The sequence below is a fragment of the Dipodomys merriami genome, unplaced genomic scaffold (assembly GCF_024711535.1).
Source record: "Dipodomys merriami isolate MVZ:Mamm:240054 unplaced genomic scaffold, mDipMer1.0.p SCAF_6, whole genome shotgun sequence".
In the NCBI taxonomy this organism is placed as follows: domain Eukaryota; kingdom Metazoa; phylum Chordata; class Mammalia; order Rodentia; family Heteromyidae; genus Dipodomys; species Dipodomys merriami.
This window is the reverse complement of record NW_027206179.1, coordinates 67,563,633-67,589,458: the sequence shown is the minus strand read 5'-3', so window position 1 is coordinate 67,589,458 and position 25,826 is coordinate 67,563,633. Positions and strand designations below refer to the sequence as shown.

The following is a 25,826-nucleotide window of genomic DNA, read 5'->3' as shown; positions in this document are numbered from 1 at the left end:
TGTGTGTGTGTGTGTGTGTGTGTGTATGTGTAGAGACCTTATAAGAAGAACCTGGGAAATATTTTTTAAACTTTTGTGTCCAAAGGAAACTTGCTAATTTCTTCCAGGAAAGGTCTACAGTCTTGATCATTTCTCCAACATTTCAGTTAAACAATGTTTCCCCTTACTTCTGGAGGTAAAGAGGTACCTCCTCAGTCTATATGCTTTCTCCCCATGTCTCAAGGTGACATCCTACAGAACATCTGAGTTAGAGTCCCTGATGACATTACTGAGTGGAGAGTTTCTGCACCCTACTTTGGAGTTACAACATTCCACTTTTACAAGTGCCAAGGTGATCTTCAAGAACCCTAAATTGGAGAATCAGAGCTATCTAAGAAATTATTTTTTAAAAAGATCAAAAGGAAAATAATAGAGCAAATGCTAACCAGATGTAGGTATTTAAAAACTTGATTGATTCCTGGGTACATTCTTAGCATTTGTGGGCAAGTGAAAACAAAGGAGCACTAAATGGAAGCATAGTTTGAGAAATGTCTTACAAGAACTGTTTGGAACAAGGATCTGCTTTGCATCTGAACTAAGGAACTGCAAGTTGGATGGTGACCAGAAGGTAGCATGGGTCTGTTTGTGGTGAGTGATGGTTTGGGTTGGTCAGCATGACTGTTGGACTGGGTATTTTGAAACAAACACTAGACTTCTCAGTTCATGTGCTTTTGCTCACCGTGCAGGTTTGTAGAGTGCAAGTAAGCACAGTCTTGTGCTGAAGTATTATTTCAATATTCAGGTCCTTCCCGTCTCCTTGTCCTATCCCTGAAGAAAAGGTTAAAAAAAATAGACCTGTTAGAGTACAGAGCAAATTGTCTTGCCAGTTAACAGGATGGAGTAAAAAGAGAGAAAACAATGCCAGCTCACATTGTGACGATATTTAATCATCTGATCTTGCATAGATTTTGTCCTTAAAAATGTTTTCTATGTCCTAAAGCAGTATATAAGATGAGAGAGAAAGAGACAAAAACATACATGTTGCATGTTTAGTTTCTGAAAGATAAATTCTTACTGTTTCAGCTTTCCGGAAAAAAGGAAAAACATATAAGGGAATTACAAAGATTCTCGCTAATGGGATGCTTTCTTGAGACTTGTATGATAATAATGTAAGTTCCACTTGCCCTAATTTAAGTCCACTTTCTAAATCCATCTCTAGAAAAACAGAGGGCAAGTATTCAGAGCAATAGTCTTATGCCCCTTTCTTTCTTTTTTTCACTTGCACTTTTATTATCTTGAAGTGGTTGTGCAAAGGGGTTACCATTACCAAATCAGTTTATTAGTGCAATGCATCTTGATGGATATAACCCCTTCATCATTGTCTCAAATCCCTCCCAACCCATCCTTCTCTCAATTTTCCTAGTTTCATAGGGCACACATGAAATATTATGACTGTCTTCCCCTCTACCTGTCCTCATTCCTCTACCCTCCTCCTTACTACCTCCCCCCCACCACATGCTTTTCAAGAAATTGGTGTTTCCTGGCATTCACTTTGTTGCACCATGAGCTCATTTTTCTAAGGAATTACACCATTTGGGTTCTGTCATGTAAATACCATACTTCCCTTAATATGTTTGTGTGCACATATAAACAACCTCATATGCATTTACTGTTGATTTATTAGAGATCTAGCTTCTCCATGTGAGAGAAAACATACATAATTTCTCTTTGGACCTTACTTACTTCCCTTGAATAGGACTTGAGCTCAGGGCCTCATGTTTTCTGTTATGGCTGTTTGTGAAATGGTGGAACTTTACCAGTTCTACCTCCACTTTGGACTGTTTACAGATTAACTGGTGATAAGAGTGGTGTCTATATGGGTTGGCTTTAAATCACAGTCCTCATATCTCAGCCTCCTAAGTAGCTAGGATAACTAGCTTGAGCCAACAGTGTTCAACCTATGCCTTTTACCTCAGTTCAGATGGCCCCACTTCCTTTAGCATTTCCTCCAAAACCTGGTTTCAGATCCCAGAATTCACTTTTTCCTTTCAACCCTGCCAATTTCACCTTGACACAAAAAGGCCCATTAACCATGCTTGATTGCTCTTCTCATTTTGTCTTGTTTTGGTTTCTGTTAATTTCATTTGTCTACCATTATGTGAATGAGTTTTGGGAGGAAGCAAGGTTTTATGTTGCATTTCCCTCGCTCCTGTTTGGTTGCACAACTTCTTTCTATCCATGTCTACTACCAATGAATCAAAGGTAGAACTAAGTCCAATTCTTATTGCATAACAAGAACATGGATTTAAGCCCTTAATTTTCCCCATATGTAAACAATTTTAAACCACATAAATGTATTTCATCATGTAAAAAGTAGAAGGAAAAAAATGAAGTGAAAATTCTGTGTCTCACCCATCTTCTACCTGTTTAGGTCTTTGTCCCCAAAGCAATAACCTCTCTCACTGTTTTTCTAGGCCAGCAGGGGCAATGTGAGACTTGATCTCAACAATAGCTAGAGTGGATAAGTATCAGTGGCTCATGCCTGTCACCCTAGTTGCTTGGAAGGTTGAGTTTGGGAAGATTACAGTTTGAGCTAGGCCACTGGAACAACTTTGTGGACATGGTGCTAAGTGCCTATCATTCCAGGAATAATGAGATGCCTAAACTAGGCAGCCTCACGTTTTTGAAAGTAGGCAGTAACTTGTTGGTAGGTAAAGGACTCTAGTAAAACACCACTTTCTCCCAACCCTTTCCATATTCATGGAGATTCAGGTGTGGAAAGGGGGTGAGTACAAGTGCTGCCCTTTAGGAAGCTTCTCTGCAGTACCTAATTGTGCTTGGAAATGATGTCTGACTTTTCCATTTTCTGTTGCCAGAGTTTGAAGTCAAGGCTTTGAGCTTGCACAGCTTGCCTAGCTGACACTCTTTCACTTGAGTTATATCTCCAACTCTACTTCCTTTGCTTGGAAATGGAAACATATTTTTCTTCCTGGGCTGGCTTTAATCTGTGATCCTAAAGATGTCAGCCTTCTGAGTAACTAGGACTTTAGGCTTGAGTCTTAGGAACACCTAGCTTCTAGTTGGCTTTTTGAATCTATGCACTTATATCTCTTTTCTGCTGACAACCCATGGTGAATGCTAGCATATAGCCTGGCCTTATGTGGCAACAAATAAAGTAAAACGCCTTGATGGAGGTGTTAGTGATGAGATGTCTGGAGGAGGAGGAAAGAGCGAAAAGAAAGATCAGAGTGCTTAGAAGAAATCTTCTCTGGAAGGACTACAGGAGAAAATGATACAGGGCCTGCATTGCTGAGATGAACCAGGAATGAGAAGTTAGTCTGAGAAAGAAGCAGTCGATAGGGTTCATGGGTCTTTCTCCTGTAAAGGCTCCACCTTGAAAAGTGTTACCTAAGTTGAGACCAGGAACAATGAGAAGAGAAGGCAAGGAGATGGAGCCCTCCCCTCAAGTGGAAATGGGCAAGGGAAGAAGGGAGGCATCTGAGAGTAGCTGTCATGGCAGCTCTGGAGGGAGGAGTTCTCCCGTGGAGAAACTTACACAGCTGTGAGTTAGGATCATCTATGTACATAACCATGAGCAAACCGCTCTCAAGTAGTGGAACATTCATCCTCTCAACCCATCCTTCCATTTTAAATTAAAGCGCTTACCTTGAATGGAGTAAATGACAATCTTGGTAATTTTGAGTATTTTCTTCAATGGTAGCTGCCAGTTACATACATTTCGGATGGTTTCGAAATAACCAACGTATCGACTCTGTAAAGCAACCAGAGGCCTCAATTGCATTGGAATGCAAGGTTTAAAGTCAGTATTCTAATCTCTCTCTGTTACACCATGTTCAGAGCAATAAGAAATGAAGAAAACATTGATAGTGTGCCATTACATAATCAAGAGTCTTTTTTATTTGTCTCCCCATGATTAATGAGCTCTATGGAGAAAGCACTGGCCTCTGACCTGCAGAGAGTACCATGGAAGGAGCTAGTCCTTGCTTATAGGCTTGCTTTTGACCATGAGAATAATAAAGGTGCTAAAACAACTATGGCAGAGTCTGATGCCATGGGTTAGAGAAAGGACTATGTTTGCTTCTCAAGGGGAATGAGACTTCCATACAGAGCCACAGTAGATGATTATATGTCACTTTTGAGGGGTTCCTAAGAGATAAGTGTTTCTTCATCTTCCCTTTTCTCAAATATATTTTTGTAAGAGAACCTTGCAATTCTCTTAGTCTTCTATTCCCCTCGATAGCAAGTTGCTTACAAGGGCTTTCTTTGGAATTCTCTTGGTGCAACTGAAGAGTCCTGGTGATGAACCAACGGGGAAGAGCTGATCGACTGAACTGCCACAGCTCCACTTATCAAAAGTAGTTTTGCTGGATGCTAGTGACTCATGTCTGTAATCCTAGTTACTCAGGAGGCTGAGGCTCAGAAGATTGAGGACTAAAGCCAGCCAGGACTGAAAAGTTTGGGAGAATCATATGTAACCAGTAGGCAAAAGTTGGGCCAGAGATGTGGTAAAGTGTTTGTTATGAGCAAGTAAAGGCTACCAAGCACAAGGTCCCAGAATTCAACAGATGAAAGGGCAGTGGTGAGAAAGACTCCTGAAAATTCTTGCCTTTCAGGTGCATGCACTGTGACAAAAAGAATGTCACAATGGAGGGTGGAATGTGGCATTGTGTAATAAGGACCTCTGAACCAAGGGGACTCAGTTCTGCAGCCTTGCCAACACCTGCCTTGCTTTCCCAGTGAAACAGAAGAGCTGTAGCCCATGCTATGGTCAGGTCTGGACTGAAGTCAGGGAAACTGTGTGACTGCAGATGTGAGGAAGGGAGATGTATGGAGACATGAGAAGGAGATGCCGGTACAATCTCCTTAGCTTCTGCTATCAGATTCTCCACTTCTATACACGGAGCCCTTCAAGTTGCTTCTACTCTCACTCTTCCTTCTCCTGATTCAGCTTAAAGCAACAGAGGCTTCCTTATATATTAAGACAACTGACACCTAGTGAGCACATATTCAGTTAAGGAAGACACTCTGCCACCTGGCAAAGCACTTTGGGATGCAAAGGGTGGGAATTTCAGCAAGACATGGGAATTGCCTTTAAGGGGATCCATACACTGCATTTGAAATGGCTACAGAATGAATGGCATAGTTCCTCACAAGCCCTCAAAGGGCTGCCAGACCTGAAATGGGCAGAGACTACTATATGCTGGGAATGGAAAGGGACTGTAGGCTAAGGGGCCTGTGTGAAGAAAGGCTTGAGGGGACGAAGTGTTGGCATGTCGGGAAGCAGTAAACTTACTCTGTGTAGTAGAAAGGTGTGGAAAAATCACATTGTAGAAGACTGTAAGTTCAGTTCAAGATACTTAAGTTTGTCTTAGAAGGGAGTTATTATGGATGTTAGCATGTGGAAATACCACATTGTACAAGACCGTTAATTCAGCTCAGGTCGTATAGTTGGTTGCAGAAGGAAGCCATTGTGGATGTTAGCAGAAATGGCATCATTAGCAATGGAGTTTGCTAAGTTCATAGGTTTAGGCTTCATAGCTACATTTTTTTTCTCTTTTTTAGTGGGGTCACTTGGACAAGGGGAAAGTATATCCATGGATAAGGCTGAAATTTTGTTGGCCAAACTCGAGACCAGTAGTTAGTGGACTGTTCACAAGGCCAAAATGCTGTTCAAATCTATCAACTTCTGCCATCGAAAACTTCCATTCACCACCTCACCCAATCTCTAGGCATTCCCCACAAGCTCCTACATGGTTTGAAGACAAGAATGTGTGGATGAGCAGCTATGCACAGCATGGGAAATGATGGACTGTGACTCCAACAGAACCAGATTTGAGTGCTTAGTTCAAAATGTTAATTTCTCTCAACTATCCTTAACTACCCAATTTGCATAAAAGTGCTCTCCCATAGTGGTCCACAATAATAAAGGAGACAATGAATAGGAAGTCCTCAGATGGCTTAAGAAAGTTTGGAATGTAAACTCTATGATATAAATACCTTGGTTTCTTCAGAAAGTAATTTATGAAAAAAAAAGAGACCAACAAACTTTAACAGAATTGTTGTGATTATGAATGAAATGTGTAATTTTGTTTAGTATTTGAGAGTTATATGTAGAATGGAAATTAATGCTAAACAGGCAGTATTAAATTATAATATTTGTGCATATAATTAATGTCAGCATTGTATTTATGTGTGTGTGTTTTTGTGTTTGTGTGTGTGTGTGTGTTTGTTTGTGTGCATTCTGGGATATGAACTCTGGGCCTATGATCTAACCCTGAGCCTTGTCCTCAAGGGTAATCTTTCTACCACTTGACCACAACTCCACATCTGTAATAATTGGAGATAAGAGTGTCATGAATTTTCCTGCCTAGGCTGGCTTCGAACCATGATCCTCAGATATGAGCTAGAGGCAACCAGTAGTTGGATTTGTTGTTTTCTTTTTCTGTTTGTTCAAGGCCAGTGCTCTACCACTTCAATCACAACTCCATCCCCAGCTGTTTTGGTAATTGATTGGAGAGAAGTGTCTCACAGGCTTTCCTGCAAGCACAGCCACCCTGAAATCTCAGGCTCCTGAGCATCAAGGAATACAGACAAGTGTGAAGCACTAGTTCCTGGCTAGGTGTTTTATTGGCTTATTTTTTAAAAGTGCATATGTTGAGTGTCATGCCAAAGTACTTGTGAGATAAAAGCATTGGATGTGTAGAATTTCCTTCAAAGTATTCCTGGTTTAGGAAAGAAAGGGTAGGAAGGGGTACCCAGGAGGAGAGTAGGGAAGGAATGCATGTAGCATGATTGGCTATAGGTTGAGAGGATGATTGAAGAATAGACTGTGTAATTCCATCTTGTGTGTTAGGGTTTTTTATGAAATGTGCTCTTCAAAGGCTCCTATGTAAAAGGCTTGATGCCTAGTGTACCAGGTAAGGTGTTGGGAAGTAATTGTTTCATGAGGCTTTTGACTTCAGCAGTAGCCTAATCCATTGAGGGGTTCATATTAGTAGGAGGTGGGAAAAATGTTAGGTGGTGGGGCCTCATTGGAGAAAGGAAGTCACTGGAAGGATGTATCTTGTCCCTGCCCCTTCCTGCTACTCAGCTTCCTGGCCACCTCCTGGTGAGCAGCCTTGCTCTACAACACCCTCCTTGACAGAAGTTGTCAGTCTCACCTTAGGCCCAAAGCAGTGGGATCAAGTGGCCAAGAAGTGAAACCTGAAACTGTGAGCCCAAATAAATCTTTCCCCACTTGAAGTTCTTTTGTCAGGTATTTGTCACAGTGACCAATAGTCTAATGCAGTATGTTCGGAAATTTTCAGAGGAAAAGCAGGATAATAGTATATAGTTCACATGAATGTTTCAAGTATGGAACAATAAACATGAGTATGCTAATGTCTGCCCTGACAGGATTCTAAAAATATTCTTTTTCCCGTTTCCTTCTCTTTCATTCATTTCCTGTGTCGGTGTATATTTATTTCTAACTCTTGGTGTGTGTCTCTTTCATTCTTTCTCCTCTCTGACCTCTTTTTAGCCACACAGGGAGAGTGATCAAGAAACAATCCTGGTGATGTTCTAGAGAGATTGAATTGCTCATTGTCTTTCAGGGGTTCCTGAAAGATCCAATCCCTCTTTTCAGAGAAATCAAGGGCTAGTAGATTTGAGATCATCTTCAGGTGTGAGGAAAACCTCAAGCAAAAGACCTTCCTTCTTGTGGAGGGGAAACAACTCCTGAAGCTGCACAAATAATAAGGAATATGAAATGGAAAGTAGAATGCTCTGGCCAGAACCAAGCCTAGGCAACCCTAGAGGCTACAGAGTGGATCCTCTAAAGAGATCAGGCAAGTGTTACAAGTCACAAGTGCTCTTGCTGAATTAATTGAGTGTTAGAGAAGGATTTCAAATGCAGCCAAATTGAAGCTGCCACTAATCCCTCCCTACGAACACACTCCTGGTGAAAAGAGAAAACTTACTTGGGAAGGAGTTTCAACACCTTGAAATTTCTTGCTGAAACTTGTGTCGGTTCTTCTATCCCCAAAGTACTTCAGGCTTTCCTACAGAAAAGGAGATGATACAACCACAGTTCACCTTCACATCAGCAATCTTTGCACAGAGCTACTCAAAACAAGAAAAGGAAGAAAGCCATGTCAAGGACTTTTCCTAGTTCAAGATTCATAAAGACATGGAACTTAAGAGCTAGACCAACCTTAGAAATCAGCTGGTCCAACTCTTCTTCCTATCCTTCATTTTATATATGAGAAGACTGAAATCCAAAGAGAACCCAGAGACCTGCAGTATAGCCAGTGAGAGGCACACAGACTGAAGCAGAGGTCTTTCATTTTGTGTTTGGGACTAGGATCCATACAAATACACCTAGGACACACACACACACACACACACACACACACACACACACACACACACATACTCAGACACGCACACACACACACACACACATACACACACACACACTCAGAGCAAGACAAAGAATCCCAAAACTTTTCATGTTTTCTCTTCTGTTCTATTCCTTTCCATTAAAAAAAATTCTAGTCACAATTTAGTAAGCTGATTATATAAATGACTGGTTATAGTTTGGGAAACATTGTCCTAGAACAGTCATTTTGTTTTTTCTTCTTCTCCCCAGGTCCTTGGGCCCTAGGTAATAGTCTAACCAGCCCAGCCTGAAGGTAGATATGGTATTTCCCATTAGCCCCTGAGAGCATGGGGAGCAGGGGTATAACACCCATTTTCCAAGTCTGTGTGTCCCAAGTTAGGAAAACAGAAGGATAGGACTACAGAGATGGATATAGTGCTAAATCCATTTCTTCTTTTGTCTAGACTATAGGCCAAGAAGTGAGCAGGGCTCTCTGTCCTACAGGTGGTAGCTCCCCAGGAGGAACATGTCAGTAGGACTGTACCCCCCTTCACAAGGTCATAACAACCCACCATGTCTCTGCAGAAATTCATAAAGGCCACAGATCCCCCATTTATTGGCTATCAGAGATAAGAAAATAGAAGACAGACTATGTTCTCAGTTGAAATGTGGCAACTTGTATCAAGTTAGCAATTCAAATTCTAGTTCATCAAGATCTTATTTTGAGGAAAGAAGTGGTCACATTACTGGGAAGGTTTCAGAAGCATCTGATTACTGAGGGTTTTGTTTTCTCTTTGTGTAGAGCAACCTACACTGCACTGGTAGATTTTTTTCTCCTGAGAGCTAGGATCCTAGCATGCAGCATGATGGCAGACAAAATTTATTTTGCACTGGCTCAAGTTGGCTTTACTCAATTTTACCTTCAAACTTCCCCAAGGGGTTCCTGTCTTTATTGAAAATGATGACATTTCAAGCAGAAAAGGTCAGATAAGGTGATGTTAGGGAAATGAACCCTAAGATATGTATTCAAATCTTTTTTTTCTTTCTGTGATTGTTTCTAATGCATATATAAGATTATTTCTTTGTTGCTTTGTATGTCCCTCCCCCACAGTTTAACCCCTGCTTTCACTGTATTTGATGTCGGTATAGTTGTGGAGGGGAAGGGGAAAAACAACTCATTTAAATAAGGATACAGGTGGACCCGTTACAACAATGAGAAGTATAAGTCATTATGTTGAAAACGAACTTTACAACTTTGGTGGGCGGGGGGAGGAGGATTTGGTGGAGGGTGGGGGGGGGAGGATGGGAAGGAATGGGTAGGGGAAACAAAGGAGGAGGCTGCAATGCTTGATAAGAAATGTACTCATTATCTTGCCCATGTAATTGTAACCCCTCTGTACAGTATTTTCACAATAAATAAATAAATAAATATTTTAAAAAAGAAAGAAAATGACGACAACTGCCAGTTGCTAGTGCCTACATACTTGAGAGGCTGAGAACTAGAGGATTATGGTTTGCTGTATCTGTCATCTTAGGTAGGACAGAAAGAAAGCAGACCATTGGCAAGTGACAGCCTATCTCAAAAATAGCCAATGTAGAAAAGAGATGGAGACATGGCTTATGAGAGAGCACCTGGGTAGGAAGCAGAGGTCCTGAGTTCACATCCTAATGCTACATACACACAGAAGCTGACATTAGATTGTTTGTTGGTTTTGTTGGTAGTACTGTTCATTTTTTTTAAAAACTCCGAGTCTCATGCTTGCTAGACTGGTGTGATACTGCTAAGCGAGGCTCTCAAGCTTGTTTTTTGCTGGTTACTTTTATGATTTGCACTTTCTTACTACTCAGGCATGCACCTAAGCCATGATCTGCCTACTACAGGTTTCTTCATCATCACTGGGATGATAGCTGCTTGCCACCTCTGTGGAGCTGGAGTCTTATGGAATCTTGTACCCAGCCTAGCCTGGGTGTGAGATCCCCTCAATCTTAGCTTCTCACATAGGGTGGGATGATTGTTGCATCCAGCAGTTAAGAAGGGGTCTCATGAGCTTTTCTGCCTGAGCTGCTCTTTTGTTTTTTAATTTTCTAATTGAGATTAAGTGATTACAAAAACTTCACAAAATTGTGGGAAAGTGCTTCTTAGCCAAATTCACAAACACATTTTAGCCTTCATAGTTTTCATTATCATGGTTTATAAAGCTTGTGATCTCTATAAATTTTGACAATACAACTCTTTTTTCCAAATAGGGTGCTTAATGTAAGCTGTTCCCTCTTTTTCTCTTATTCCCTCTCTCCCATCTCTGCCCTTGAGCAGCTTAGTTCACTATCATCAATGTCCAGTGCAGCTGATGTATTTTTCACTCATTTCCTTCTGATTCTGTCCCCTCCTCCTAGCTTCGTCATATGTTTACATATATATATGCATATATATATACCATATGTGGGATCAAAAACATTTTTATATACCTTTATCTAATTTGGGGAGGTGAAGGAGAATAACATCCATGTTAATATTAAACCACAATCCCCCTGTTCTCAGATTCTCAAGTAACTAATATTATAGGTGTGAGTCACTAATACCCAACTTTTCCTTGATTCTTTAAAACAATTATATTCCTATTACTCTTTTTTCTTTTTTTTTTCTTTTGGTGTTTTGTTGGGCTGTCGCTCATCTCTTCATCGCAAGGTAAGCACTCTTCAAGTTGAGCCATTTCCAGTTTTCTGAATGATTTGTTGAAGATAAGAGGCTAATGGACTTTCCTGCCAAGGCTGGCTTTGAACCACAGTCCTCAGACCTCAGCCTTGTGAGTAGCTAGGATAACAGGCATGAGCCACCAGTGCCCAGCTTATTAATACTCTTACAAATTCTTTATAAAGTTTCTGTAAAGAAGGGGTTACAGTTCCATAAGTCCGGTATGAGTACATTCCTTTTTAGATAATGTCAGATTTCTTTTTTTTTAATTTTTTATTGTGAAAATACTGTACAGAGGGTTTACAATTAAGTCAGGTAATGAGTACATTCCTTTTTAGACAATGTCTAAAAAGTATTGAATTACACCATCATAAACTACTTTGTTGAATGGCAACTATGTGCAGATAGTAAAAGTATGCCTTAAAAATGCTGTGTATCTTATTCTCAATTTTGCCATTCCCTTCCATTTGTGCATCACTGCTGTCACTATTGTCCTTGCCCAGAACAAGGATTCCAGGCCACTTAAATTAAGCAAGACAGCACGAATCTAGGTTTTCAGTGAATCCCCATGAGGTAAGACATGTCTTATCATTTTACCAGTGATGTTTCAGAACCAGCACATTCAGTGAATATGAGAGAGAGTATAAAAATCTTTATCCTACCTTGGCGGTTAAAAATGTGCCAGTTGCAATTAGGCAGACACAAATCATGGTCCCCGTGCGCCCTAGAAAAGAGCCAAAATTAGTTCAAGAAACCTTTGTTCCATGTGTAGTCTTTTGAGGAATTTCCATACTGCTTTCGAAAATCACTGGACAAGTTTACTCCCCCACCAACAATGCAGTAGTGTTCCCTTTTGGTCACATCTCCTCCAGCATCTGCTGTTATTAGATTTGTTGTATATAGCCTTTCTATCTGGGGTGAGGTGGAATCTCAGTGTTGTTTTGATTTGCATTTCTTTTATGGCCAGAGAAGTTGAGCATTTCTTCATGTGTCTATTGGCCATCCTTCTTTCGTCTTCAGAGAAGTCTCTGTTTAGAAGAGAAGTCTTTAGCCCACTTATTGATCGGGAGGTTGTTTCCTTCAGGATTTATTTTTGGGGGATTTAATTTTTTGAGTTCTAAGTATATTTTAGACATGAGACACTTGTCTTTGGTATGGCTAGTGAAGATCTTCTCCCAGTCCGTGGGCTTTCTATTCATCTTGTTAGCTTGTTTGCCATGCAGAAGCTCTGCAGTTTCATGCAATCCCATTTGTCCTATCTTTCTTTGATTTGTTATGTTTCTGGGTCTCTATTAAGAAAATTTCAGCCTTTGCCAAGGAGACTTAGGATTTCTCCTATTCTTTCCTGCAATGTTTTCAGGTGTCTGCTTTGACTTCGAGGTCTTTGATCCATTTGGAGTTGACTATGGTGCAGGGTGATATATGGGGATCTATCTTTAGTTTTCTACAGGTGTTTAAACAATTTTGCCAGCAGCATTTACTGAAGAGGCTGTCTTTCTTCCATTCTATTTTTTTAGCTCCCTTATCAAAGATTAGGTGGCTATGAGAAGACTCAATTCTATTCAATTGGTCCTCAGGTCTCAAGTGCAATAAAATGTATAAGTGCCTGGAAATTATTTATCGCCTTGTGAAGAAAGTTAAAATACCTTCTCCAAAAAAAAAAAAAAAAAAAAAAAAAAAAAAAAAAAAAAAAAACCCTTTCACACATAGAAAGTACTCTTGGGATTCTTTCTGCTAAATGTTAAGTATTGAAGTGTTGAAATGATTTTGGTGGGAGGGATAAGGGAGACTGTTGAAAGAGGTGACATTGATCAAGATTTGTTGTATTCATATACATACTTTGTTGACTAACAAGTCCTTTGCACAACTACTTAATAATAAAAATAAAATTTAAAAATAAAAAAAGAAACCTTCATTGCAGTATAATAGTACACTCAGAAATACTCCAAAGTGTGCTTTTGGTATTGGTTCTGATTCCTTCTCAGGGTGCCTATCTCAAGATTTTCAATTGAGAAATAGAAACATCTCATTTGTAATGAATGTAAGAAAAAGATAAACTAGGTCATGCATGGCAGTTCACACCTATAATCCCTGATACTCAGGTGGAAGTAATTAGGAGGTTTGTGGCTCCAGGCCAACTCAGGCAAAACCTCCTTCTCAACCAACAAAGTGGGCAGGGTGGTTTATATCCATAAAAGAGGATTTTAGTCTGCAGCCAGCTCAGGAAAAAATATGAGCCCTTATCTAAAAAAAATCTTTGAAGCAAAACAGGGCTGGGCATACAGCTTAAGTGGTAGAGTGTTTGCCAAGCAGGTGTGAGGTGCTGAGTTCAAATGCAGGTAGGAATCCAAAATAGCAGCTAGCACTTGTTGTTCCTACTTGTATTATTTGAATTGTAGGGCAAACATTTTTGAAAGATAAGAATGTAGAGAGGAACCTATAATGAATACTCTTGGACCTATATTCCTCAGGTTCTGTAATTCTCAGTATTTTGCTGTACTGTACTTGCTTAATTTCTGCTTTGGATTGCCTGCCTGCCTGCCTTTCTCCTCTCTCCTCTCTTCTCTCTCTCTCTCTACATCTGCCTCTACTTTTGTGTGTGTGTGTGTGTGTGTGTGTGTGTGTGTGTGTGTGTGTCTGTCTGTCTGTCTGTCTGTCTGTCTGTCTGCATCTGCCTCTACTTGTGTGTGTGTGTGTGTGTGTGTGTGTGTGTGTGTGTGTTATAGTGTTTTAAAGCTTACCCTTGACTTCCTTCCTGCTTCAAATCACTCATCCTCAAAAATTTCTTATGTTGCCTTCCTTGGACGACACATGTATTTAGGTTTGAAAAAATGTTGTCTTTTCTCTTTCTATAATCATCTGTAGAGTTTAACTTAGTTGCTTTTATTCAATTCCTAGCATACCCATCTTCCTGAGAAGCATAACATTTTTTTATCTATCTCTTCAACATTTTATAATGAACTCAACTTCTCCACCAAGTTTAAAGAACAGTATTCTAACCAAGTACTTCCAAAGGGAAGTTAATGCCACTTGTCGCTATGAAGATGAGACATAGCAACTTCCTGTTAGAGAAGAATGCTGGCTATTGCTTCTCAGCTTCATTGACTGTAAACTTGTCAGTTCTGGAGAACAGCTCTGGGTCTCCAAAAGAATGATCTTTTCCCATTGAAAGGAAACTTGTAAAAAAGCTCTTTTTCCAAGTCTATATACACCATATGGGGCAGATTCATGTGCCTGTGCTGTGGATAAGTACAGCTTCAGCATCACTATGTGTCCTCTCAGCCAGGTGAAACAAGAAGCAATGAAGTAGCTTTCTTCAATCATTTGTCAAGCATTTATCACTAAGCCTCTCCCAGGTGGAGTTCTTTCTGGAAAAAGGCAGCCCTGTTGTATAAAGATTATTCTGGAACAGTTAGGCCTGTTGTATAAGGATTATCGTATCATCAACAACCTGTCATTTCCAATTGGCCAGAGAAATCGAGATACAGAATCCTACACTTTTCTTCCTGGAGGCTTTCCCTCACTGTTTGCTAGTGGTCTTCCTTGAATTGGATTTAGCTGTGATAATATATACCATCAGTGAACTTCATGGAATCTTCCTGAAACACTCAACTTGGTCTTCATGGCATTAAAATTCATTCTGTTCAGATTGATATAGTATTTGATTGCTTGATATAATTATAGTAACACATATAAATAGCAGTCCCTAGAGAAAACAGTTAACACTTACCTACTGAGTTATAGACCACATAATCTTAATAGGTCTGTGAGGAATATATGTTAGCATTAGGAAGAAAAACTGAGGTTCTATCAGTTTCAGAGACGTGTGGCACTCACTCACGCTGGTAGGGGGGCTGCAACTCATGAACTTTGTTGAATGCTTCTGTTCAGAGAAGGTGTTCTACCACTTCAGTCATACCTCCACTTCTTGCTTTTTGCTTGTTAACTGGAGGCAACTGTCTCATGGATTTTTTGCCTGGGTTGCTACTGCACCATGAGCCACAAATCTCACCTTCCTTGAGTAGTTACAGTTATATGAATGAGCCACCAGTATACCTGGCTGGGATGTATACATAGTCAAAAACAAAATATCTTAAATGTCAAGTGAGACTCAGACTGAGACAGTTCTCAGAAGTAAAAATGACCATTAGATAAATGAAGTTTTCAAGTTCGTTAGCCATAAAGAAAATATAAATAAAATCTGCACTAAGGTTGCATCAACCAAATCAGATGAGCAAGCATGAGAAAACAGCAGCAAAGTCTGGCAAGGATGGAGGGGAAAGGCAAGAAGTAACTTTGGTATCCTGTTGGTGGGATTTAAATTAGTCCATCCACTGTGGAAATCAGTATGGAGGTTGTTCTTCAAAACACTAAGCATAGATTTTCTTTGTGTTGCTTTTTTTTTTTTTTTTTTTTTTTTTTTGTCGGTCATAAGGCTTGAGCTCTGGGCCTATGCGCTGTCCCTGTGCTCTTCAGCTCAAGACAAGCACTCTGCCACTTGAGCCACAATGCCACTTCTGGTTATCTGGTAGTGAATTGGAGATGAGTCTCATAGACTTTCCTGCTCAGGCTGGATTTGAACTGTGATCCTCAGATCTCAGCCTCCTTATAAGCTAGGATTACGGGTGTGAGCCACCACTGCCTGGCCCTTGTAACTCTTATGGGCCTTATAAGTTACAATGTAACTTATAAAATAGATTATTTTGTTTGTAATTTTGGGTGTAGGAAATTGTGGGGGGGGTTCATAGCTATTATTATGTTTAAGAATTTTAACAAAGGGCTGGGAAGGTAACTCAGAGGTAGAGTGCTTGCCTTGCATGCCTGAGGCCCTGGGTTCGATTCCTCAGCACCACATAAGCAAAAAGAAAAAAGCCGGAAGTGGCACTGTGGCTCAAGTAGTAGAGCGCTAGCCTTGAGCTGAAGAGCTGAGGGACAGCGCCCAGACCCAGAGTTCAGGCCCCACAACCGGACACACACACACACACACACACACACACACACACACACACACACACACACACACACACACACACACACACACACACACACACACACACACACACACACACACACACACACACACACACACACACACACACACACACACAAAAGGGATTTTACCACAGACACTGGTGGCTCATACCTGTAATCCTAGTTACTCAGGAGGTTGTATAATTTACAGTTATTTTGCCACCAGTGCCTGGCTAAGACTAAATTCTCATAGCTTTGAGAAAGAATAATACTAAGTTACACAGATTCACCCAGAGTATTAACAGGAAAAACAATTGAACATGGTCTTATGAAGTTGAAAGTGAAAAAGATTAATTTGAGAAAGGAAGAATTATAGCCAATTTCACTTATGACATTGATAAAACAAATTCTTAACAACTGGAATCCAGCAATGGATTAAGTGTTAATGCATTAGAAGTACCCCAGGAATGGACGAAATATTAATACAGTAAAACTACACCGGTTTCACAAATCTAAGTTACTTTATCACTTAGTAATTAGTGCAACTAATTACACTAATGAACAAAGAAGGAAAGAACATATTACCAACTCAAAGACTCAGGAAAAGCTTCTAATAGAATCCAACATTCATCCTTCATTACGAAAAAAAAAAAACAAAAAAACATCGCTTTAGATCTAAAGCCCCAGACTGCCACCTAAAATAACAGGTGACATGATGACAGCTTTTCCTTTATGACCAGAAACAAACAACAAAAAAATCTGTCATTATCTGTATTTCTAATTCAACTGTATTGAAGAGTCTGGTCAACATTGGAGGTGGGGGTGTAAAAAGGATTTAAAAGGTTAAAAAAAGCACAACTTCTTATTTTCACATGATCTCATTAGCAACCACAAAGTCCAAAAGAATTTATGGAGAACTTGGTTGAAGTAAGTGGGTTTAATTAAATTGCTAATAACTGCCACTTTAGAAAGCATAATTCACTGTGCTTAGAGCAACAACCACCCAAATCTCAGCATTTTGAGTAGCTATAATTACAGGTCTGAGCTACCAGTGCCTCCGGTAAATTCCTTAAACATAATAAAATGTAGGAAACACAGACACACAGACACATACACACACAGAGTGAGCACCCGTACACACAATTCACTACATCCAAAATTATAAACAAAATACCCTACACAACAAAAACCTTAAATATACTACATTGGACAAAATAGGGCAATGAAATGTGAAAGACTGCACAGTGTGAAAGATATTTGCAGTCTATACTATTTCCCCATATTTTCACTCCAATCTTTAAAGAACTAGTATAAAACACTAATAAAACATCTTGACTGTCATGGGACAGTGGCAATATCAAGGCAGCAGTGCAGAGGAAGACAGCAAGACAGGATGAATTTACACTTGGAAAAAGCAACTGCTCTGTTTGGGAACAAAGAAGATAAAAACTAACCCTTACAAACAACCCAGAAGAAAACTTATTGAAAGACATGTGAACACAGGATCATGCAAATCCCCTCTGATCAGCAAAGTAAAAAGGTAAAATGAAGACTTCCAGAATCTGATTAGCATTAATGAAGAAACTGAATCCAACTTCTTGCATCATGTTGCTTTACGTTGAGCCATACAACATATAGGCAAACAAAAAGATGAAACTCTGGCAGTTTCATATGGCTCAATTCACATATTTAGGTCAGCTTTCTGCTGCGGTGATAAAATACCTAAGCTAATCAAAAGCAGAAAAGGTTTATGTTGGCTCATGGTGGCAGAGCCTGCTTGCAGTCTGGGTCAGTTGTCCTGTTGCTTTGGGATCTGAGACACACGGGGCATCAGAGTGGGACACATGATGGAAGACACTGCTCACATCATAAGTGTCGAGGAAACAAAGAAGGGTCCCAATACCCCTTTCAGACTCATGAGTCCAGGAATCTAGCATCCTTCTTTGAGGCCCCATCTTCTAAAGATTCCACCAGTACCATGGGCCGAGGACCCAATTTTTAATACATGGGACTTTGGGAACATGCAAGTTCCAAACCATAGCAATTGTCTTCATTTTGCCATGGTCTTTAAACATTTCCATGGTTCAGAATATTTCCACCTCTGAACACAAAACCTGCTTGTTAACTAATGTGCTAAAATTTGACTCTACTGCAATAGATGACAGTTTTTACTGTTATGTTTTCTTGAAATTCACTGTATTAAAAAAAAAAACCTGCCCAAAACGTAATTGTTCATTTTTCTTAAAAATTGCAAAATACACAGAGATGACTATTGTAAGCACCAAGCTAAGTGGAAGAAAACCTACAGGCACTTAAATTAGCTTTTTTAAAATATCGGCAATGAACAAATAATAAATATTTTTCGAAGTTATTTTACTCTCTGGAAAGAAGTGTGGAGGTTCCAAATGATCACAAACAAGGCCATATTAAAGCTACCAGCACAACTATGTTTATCACAGCATTATTCACCATAGCTAACATATGGAATCAACACAGATGCCCTTCAGTAGATGAATGGATCAAGAAAATGTGTGGTATACATATATATATATATGTATATATATATATACATATATATATATGCAATGGAATTCTATGCTTCCATCAGAAAGAATGATACCACCCCATTTATTAGGAAATGAAAAGACGTGGACAAAATCATATTAAGTGAAGTAAGCCAGACCCAAAGAAATATAGGTCCCCTGGTTTCCCTCATTTGCAATAGGTAGTATAGATCTAGGATAATTTTTATCAGATGAGCAGAAAAGCTCAAAAGCTATGTACATATGACCATATAAGATGATGCTAAGTGAAAGAAACCCCAAGATATGGACACAAGAGGTCTTTCTTTGTTGTGGTGGTTTTTAATGTAGTCTGTGATTTCTCTTGTTTCCTTTGTATGTTCTACCCTTTATGGTATATCTCCTGTTGTCACTGTACTTGATTTTGGTACCCTGCATCTTGTCTAATTTGGGGAGGGGAAGGCGAATATCAAAATACCGAAACAAGGACACAGGACTATCCATTGCACCAATGATACCCACAAGACACTATGTTGGATATGAACTTTACAACTTTGTTTGGTGGGTGAGAGAGGAGTGAGGTAGGTGGGGGGGAAGGCATACGGGTGAACAGCAAGGGAAGGGGTAACAATGCTGGCCAAGGGATGTACTCATTGCCTTACTCATGTAACTGTATAACCCCTCTATACAGCATCTATACAATAAAATGAAATTAAAATTTGAAAGGATTAAAAAATAAAAAGAAGTTATTTTACTTACTATTCCAGTGGTAATTTGGAAAATGCTATCTTTCTTGGCTTCCATAACCTTAAGTTTCTCACAAAGTTTAAAAATAACCTTAAATACTAATGGAAAAAAAATAAATAGAGACAAGTAGAATGGAATCTAGAGCTAATTTAGACCAGTAGAATAGAATAGAGAACGAAGAAATAAATTGATGAATTTCTAAGTAACCAATCTTGAGGGGCTGGGAAGGTGGCTCAGTGGTAGAGCGCATGCCTTGCATGCCAGAGGCCCTGGGTTCGATTCCTCAGCACCACATAAGCCAAAAGAAAAAAAAGCCGGAAATGGTGCTATGGCTCAAGTGGTAGAGCGCTAGCCTTGAGCTGAAGAGCTGAGGGACAGTGCCCAGGCCCAGAGTTCAGGCCCCATAACCGGACCCAAAAAAAATAAAAATAAAAAATAAATAAATGATACTGGTACAAGTGAATATACAGGAGCCCAAGGATGAAATACACAACACTCCAAATGATTGGAGAGGAAGGATTATTCTACGAACTCCCCCAAAAATGGGGAATTGCTTTGTAACACTGGTTTGGCACAGATAATTTTTGAATAGAAGTCAACAAATGGAGACTGTCAAAGTAAAAAATACCTGACACTGCATGAAAGCACGATGCTTCTGCACAGAAAAGTAGGTAATCAGCTGAGCAAAGACATGACCTGTGGAGTGGGGGAATATTCAAAAAGATGTAAGAAACTGAACACAAGGCCAAGAAAATAAATTCATCTTTTGTAACAAAAGAGAAAAAAAGCGGTGGCGGTGGCAGGGGGCCGGGGGAGAACTGAGGTAGGTGTGGCATCCATCCCTGGCTTCACAGCACTCAGGAAGCAGATGCAGGAAGATCACAAGTTTGAGACTATCCTGGCCTATATAGGGAAATCCTGTCTCAAACAAAACTAAACTAAACAAAAGACAACAAACTGAAAGCCAGGCAAGGTGACTCACACTTTAATCCTACCTATTCAGGTATGGCAATAAGGAGGACTGTCATTCAAGGTCAGGCACAAACATTCGCAAGATTTCATCTCAAGTCAAAAGTTGTGGATCACAGTGTATGTCCATTATCCCACCTATGAATGTGAAAAATGTAAAGTGGGAGGTGCACAGACTAGGCCTTCCTGGAGGCAGCATGAAAAGTGAGCCCTTAGGTGAATAATAACTAAAGCAAAAAGGGATTAGGAGTGTGTGAGGCTCCAGTAGTAGAGTGCCCTAGGAAGTATGAGGCCCTGTGCTCCATCTGTAGTAATGGCAACCAAATCACCTGGAAGTCCCAAGAATGAAAAGGAGGTAGGAGGTAGGGTAGGACAGAGGACTTGGAAAGACTTTTCTGAAAAGGAAACATGCAAGTGGCTAACAAGTGTATGAAACAATGCTCAATGTCTCTAGTTAACAAGGAAGAGGAACTTAAGGGCCCAAGGAGAGAATGCATTTGTTAGCTAGCTTCAAGATTCAGCTATTCCCCAATGTATATCAATATAAAAATAATACATTGTGCATCACACATAAGTACAGTTTTGTCAGGGAAAAGAGAAAAAAGAAGAGTCTCAAAATAAAAGTGCTCTAACATCCTGAAGATAAACACTTCATATTTGACATATATAAACTGGAAAACCCAAAAGGAAGAAACTCAGATCATGGGTAATGTAAGGGAAAATAAACTCAGCCTTCCTTAGTGCTTGTTCCTTTCTTCCTTTCTTCTACTTTCCCCTTCTCTAGTTTGCTTTTATCCTTCGTTCCTTCTTTCAGCATTCAAATCACTATTAAAATCTTAGCAACTATTAATCTATAGGAATTTCTTATTTGAAAAATTCCAGTATGCATCTCTGCTAGTCCTTCAATATTTATTTTCAATTATCTTTAGCAAATGGAAACAGAAAGGAAAACATTGTTACCTTTTCCTCCTTTGCAGTGAATCACAATGATGTTCTGAGGATCCTTGGATAGCCAGGCAATGACTTCTTTTGAAAACAAAATCATCTCTCTTGTTTAAGAAAGAATTTTAGTTAATTAAAACTCATTCCCCCAATTCAAGCCCAACAAATTTAGTGCTCTTCTGGCAATCAGTGTGGCATAAAACTTACTCGAGAGAAGGAACATTGTGATCATCTATCATTATTCTATGCATTCGATGATGAAAATACTTTGGGTCATAAGATCGTTCGCCTGGAAGAAATGATGTATGTGTCAGAGCTCTATGCTTAATGAGATAAAAGTAAGGCATGAAGTTTAAATTTTCCATAAGGAATTTCTTATGTAGCTTCAAAAGCTATCTGGGAGGCTTCTGTTGTTCTAAAATGGTACTTTTAAATTTAATTTTATTGTCAAGTTAATGTGCAGAGGACTCATGGTTATAAATAAGGTAGAGAGTACATTTCTTGTCAAACCTGTTATCCCTTCTCTCATTTTTCTCACACTTTCCCATTTCCTAAGTCATGTAGATTCTTAAGATCAACAGCACAATGTTCCCTAAAGAGGGAGGCAGGCAGGCCAGTGGAGCAAAGAGCAAAGGAAAGGGCTTTAAGGACAGATTCTAAGATAGTAAGTGGCTTTTTCACCTTAGGTAATCTCAACTCAATTTGTTGTTTCATACTCCTCACTTTTAACATTCCAGCAGCCTGCTCATTCTATTATGGTACTTGTGTACCATGAAGCAGAGGTCAATGGCACTGTCTAAATGCTCAGTCCCTGATAATGGTCATTAATGTATAGACAGGATTTAATGTATAGACAGGAGTAAACAAAATGCAGACAGACATAACTAGAAACTGGGGAGTATACTCTGTCTTTGACTTTTTGTCTTTGTTTTTGTCTTTTCTCATCAAGTGCTTTGTTCTCATCACCACCCACTTCTGGTAAATCAGAGAACATACCTGCTGAATTGTATTCAGCAGAATGTGGCACCAAACACAGGAACACCTGCATAAGCCTAAGAGCCTGAGCAGGACTTTCCTGAATGCTTCATCGCCAACTCAGCACGTTTGCTCTCACTGGCCTGTCTCCCCCTTAGGGTACAATGTGCCACCAAGCTATCTTTTCCTACCAAAGAGGACCAGACAAAATAGAAATTTCTGATCTAACTCTCCACCAGTAAATACTTACAATGAGATGAAATATTAAAGAAGTCATTTTCTTACATGTTTTCTATCTATAGTAGCAAAAATATTAAGTCATGTACATACTACAAAGGTTGTATACAAAATAATGTTCAGCATGTCTGCTTTCCAAGAATCGAGTCACCTCCTAAAAAAGAGAAATATATTCATAAACTGCTTTGTTGAATGTAACTCGTTTATACAACTATTTAGAGATACTAGGAAAATCTGCTGTCTACTCTTGGAAAGCCTTTTTGTGACAGCCTTAACCTCCTGGTCTTCTGCAATCTGCCAGATGCTTCTTTCTGCCCACTTAGAGCTCATAGTAGCTTTCCCCTTGTTTTGAGGGGCAAAGAAAGGAAATGTTTTCACATGGCAGCTATGCTTTCATGGCTTCTACATCCTAGCCATCTACAGATAGGCCTTCAGATTAAGCAGAAAGGTATTGGAGGTAGAAAGGTAGGAATGGTAAATGGATCCCAAGTCTGGGCCTGATTGACCATTAGCTCAGCCTGGAGGCCTGGCCAGTGGTCTGTAGCTCTCTGTTGTTGTCTTCAAGATGACAAGAAGGCATTGTGTGAGGGGACTTTTGTCACAAGTTGATTATTGTGAATCCTGTTCTTGCTGGAGCACTGGGTGACTGTGAATTGACTGCAGAAGAGCTTGGCTAAGATGAAGAACATAGATGCAAAGTAGAGGGGTTGGGTACTCAATGTTTAGTGATCTCACAGTTTATTTCCCTGTAAAAGTAACTTTACCTTGACTTAGAGACAAAGGTATATTGTGTGCTTGCATGAAAACAGTAGTGGCCAAACTTGTTGATATGCCCTCATTTTGTTGTTTCTCCAGTAACTGTGGGTGGGTCCCACACATCTGCACTTTGACCCTCTCTGCCTTATCTGTTCAGTGTTGTTCAAAATACAATCCTGAAACTTCCTCCCTTTGAGGAATTCTGAGGAACATGTGACCTGCTTAAACTCTTCAGGAGTTAAGAATGTGCAGAGATGAAGGTGCACTTGAGTGGATCTTGACTTGAAATTGTTTACTAGAGATTGCTTAGCTAGTCATTCCATAACAAGGATATGCGGTAGTCATCGAACATGGACTACTGAAGCAGCTCTATGTCTTATGTCCCAGTCTACCCGAGAACTGCACAACATAGCTTAGCTTTGAGACTCCACTCTGGCAAAAGTGAAAGACTTAATTCTTAATTCAGTCAGTGGATGTAAGCTTTGGCTGGTTCATGGTTTATAGATGTTTATGAAGATAGATTATTTTTAGATTCTTTGATTACAAGTGGAAAAAGGATCAGTAATTTATCAGGATATTTGTCAATAGCCCAAGTAGATAAGTGGTGGATAACTGAGAGAAAGCAACAGTCTAGAGCTCATTCCAGGAAGAATAATGTCTTTGTTTTGACTCACATGAGAAATGAACTTGAGCCCAATCCTAAAACATTATTGGCCCCATGTTAGGCAGGTGGTAATTAATTCAGTTTTCAGTTCAACCTATTGACAACACAATATCACTGATCACAGAATGCTTTACCCAGAAAGATGGGAAGTGAATTAAGTATTGTTGAACATGCTGCTTTGACAATGAGTGTGCTGTTTATTATGTACAGATAAACACACAGCAAAATGTATAGCGTAAATATTTTCAAACTCCTATATTTAAAGTTGTGAGCTCTATGTTACCAGCCAAAAACTTTTAGCTGCCAAATTTGCATCTCTTCCTTCAGCTTTATTTTTTTGTTTGTAGGTTTTCCTTTCTGTCAAGTGGATTTTCAGAATAGAATGAGTTTGCTGACTCTTGGAGCAGTATATAACTATATAATTGGTGTGCACAGATTATCCATAGAGCAATTAATATTAATTCTGTTTTTAAAAGAATAACCAGGGCACAAAACTATTGAATAAATCTGACAGAATTCATTTTGCTACTAGGAAGTCAGTTACAAAGCAGGTATTATATGATTCTACTATGAGAAATTCAAGAATGATTAAAACTCATCTGTGGTAATAAGAAACTTTGTTGAGTGTTTGGGTAGTGACTAAAATGTACCAAAAATATTGAACAGTTTGGTAGAGGTGTTGGTTGCACGCGCTTATCCATAATTGCATTGATAGATACATTTAAGATGAGTGCAGTTTGAGTATACTTCAATATAAGTTGAGTTATATAAGCATACATATTCTACATTATTAAATAATGATGGTTTTCATTTAAATATATTTTGTTCTTTATTGATACATATGGAAGCATAAAAGTTGTGCAAATTTATAAGTACCACATGAGATTCTGAGTCACAAACAGCCGGTATACATATGTGTGTGTGTGTGTGTGTGTGTGTGTGTGTGTGTATACATACATAGATACCCATATATGTACCTAAATCAGGTTAAATACAACTATTGTGTGAAGTATTCATATAATATTAAATCCTTTATTCTTGATTTTTGAAATAGATCATAAAATGCTGTTTTTGTAATCACACCACTGTGCAACAGCTCAGCAGTCAGTTGACTATTATTTTACTGCAGTTTCTCACTCATTGATTAACCTTCCTCCAACCTTTCTCTCTTTGACCTTCCCCAGTTTTTGGTAGTCCCTATTCCATTCTCAATTTCTTTGAGATCAATACTCTTATATTCCACATACTACATTCTAGCCTGTAGGCTTATTTTACTTAATAGAGAACTTCTGGGTTGTTAACAAAAGCAATATTTCATTGTTTTATGAGTGAACGATACTCTCTCCTGTATATGTGCCACACTTCCTTTATCCATTCATCTGTGAAAGGACACTTAGGAGGCTGTTTTCATCTCTTGGTTATTCAGTCCTGAATAGTGCTGCTATTAACCAGGGGTGCCTGTGTCTGTGGCATATACTGATGTCTTTATTTCACATCAATACCCAGTCGTAGTATTACTGGATCATAGGCTCATTGTATTTCTCTTTTTCTGGAAGAACCCCCACATTATCTTCTACAATGGCTGTGCTAATTGATTTTCCCACCAAGAACATGCCAGGGATCTCCTTTCTCAAAATCCTTGCAAGTTTGTGCTATCCCTATCTATTTGAAAACTGCCAGTGTTTGGGGGATATTGCAGTGTGATCTCATTGTGGTTTGGACCTGCATTTTTCTGATGATGAAGGTGCTTGCCCATTTTGTCTTATGTTGGGAAAGGACCATTTAGGCCTGAGGCTAATTTTGGATAATGAGTGGACAGCTTATACACCAGTAGTCTTATATGATAAGGCTGCTGAGGAGTCCTCTAGCTTCCTTTAACTACATTCATTGATGTTCACTCAGTGAATTTTCACCCAACAGAACATTTCCTGTCATGAAGTGACAATCGAATGTATTTATGTATATGCATCCACATACAGATCTGTGGTTATA

At 39.4% G+C, this 25,826-nt stretch overlaps 1 protein-coding gene across 1 annotated transcript in view; it reads right to left on the bottom strand.

The window, feature by feature from the left end:
• The window catches only part of LOC138814151 (phosphatidylinositol 3,4,5-trisphosphate 3-phosphatase TPTE2-like), a 70,529-nt gene that overhangs the window by 5,660 nt on the left and 39,043 nt on the right, over positions 1-25,826 (bottom strand). The window contains exons 15-21 of the mRNA XM_070003091.1: positions 22,508-22,568; positions 21,410-21,491; positions 21,221-21,309; positions 11,714-11,775; positions 7,959-8,039; positions 3,646-3,751; positions 719-807 (exon numbers count right to left, since the gene is read on the bottom strand). Of these exons, the coding sequence (XP_069859192.1) occupies positions 719-807; positions 3,646-3,751; positions 7,959-8,039; positions 11,714-11,775; positions 21,221-21,309; positions 21,410-21,491; positions 22,508-22,568 (570 nt within the window). The remainder of the gene's footprint in view (positions 1-718; positions 808-3,645; positions 3,752-7,958; positions 8,040-11,713; positions 11,776-21,220; positions 21,310-21,409; positions 21,492-22,507; positions 22,569-25,826) is intronic.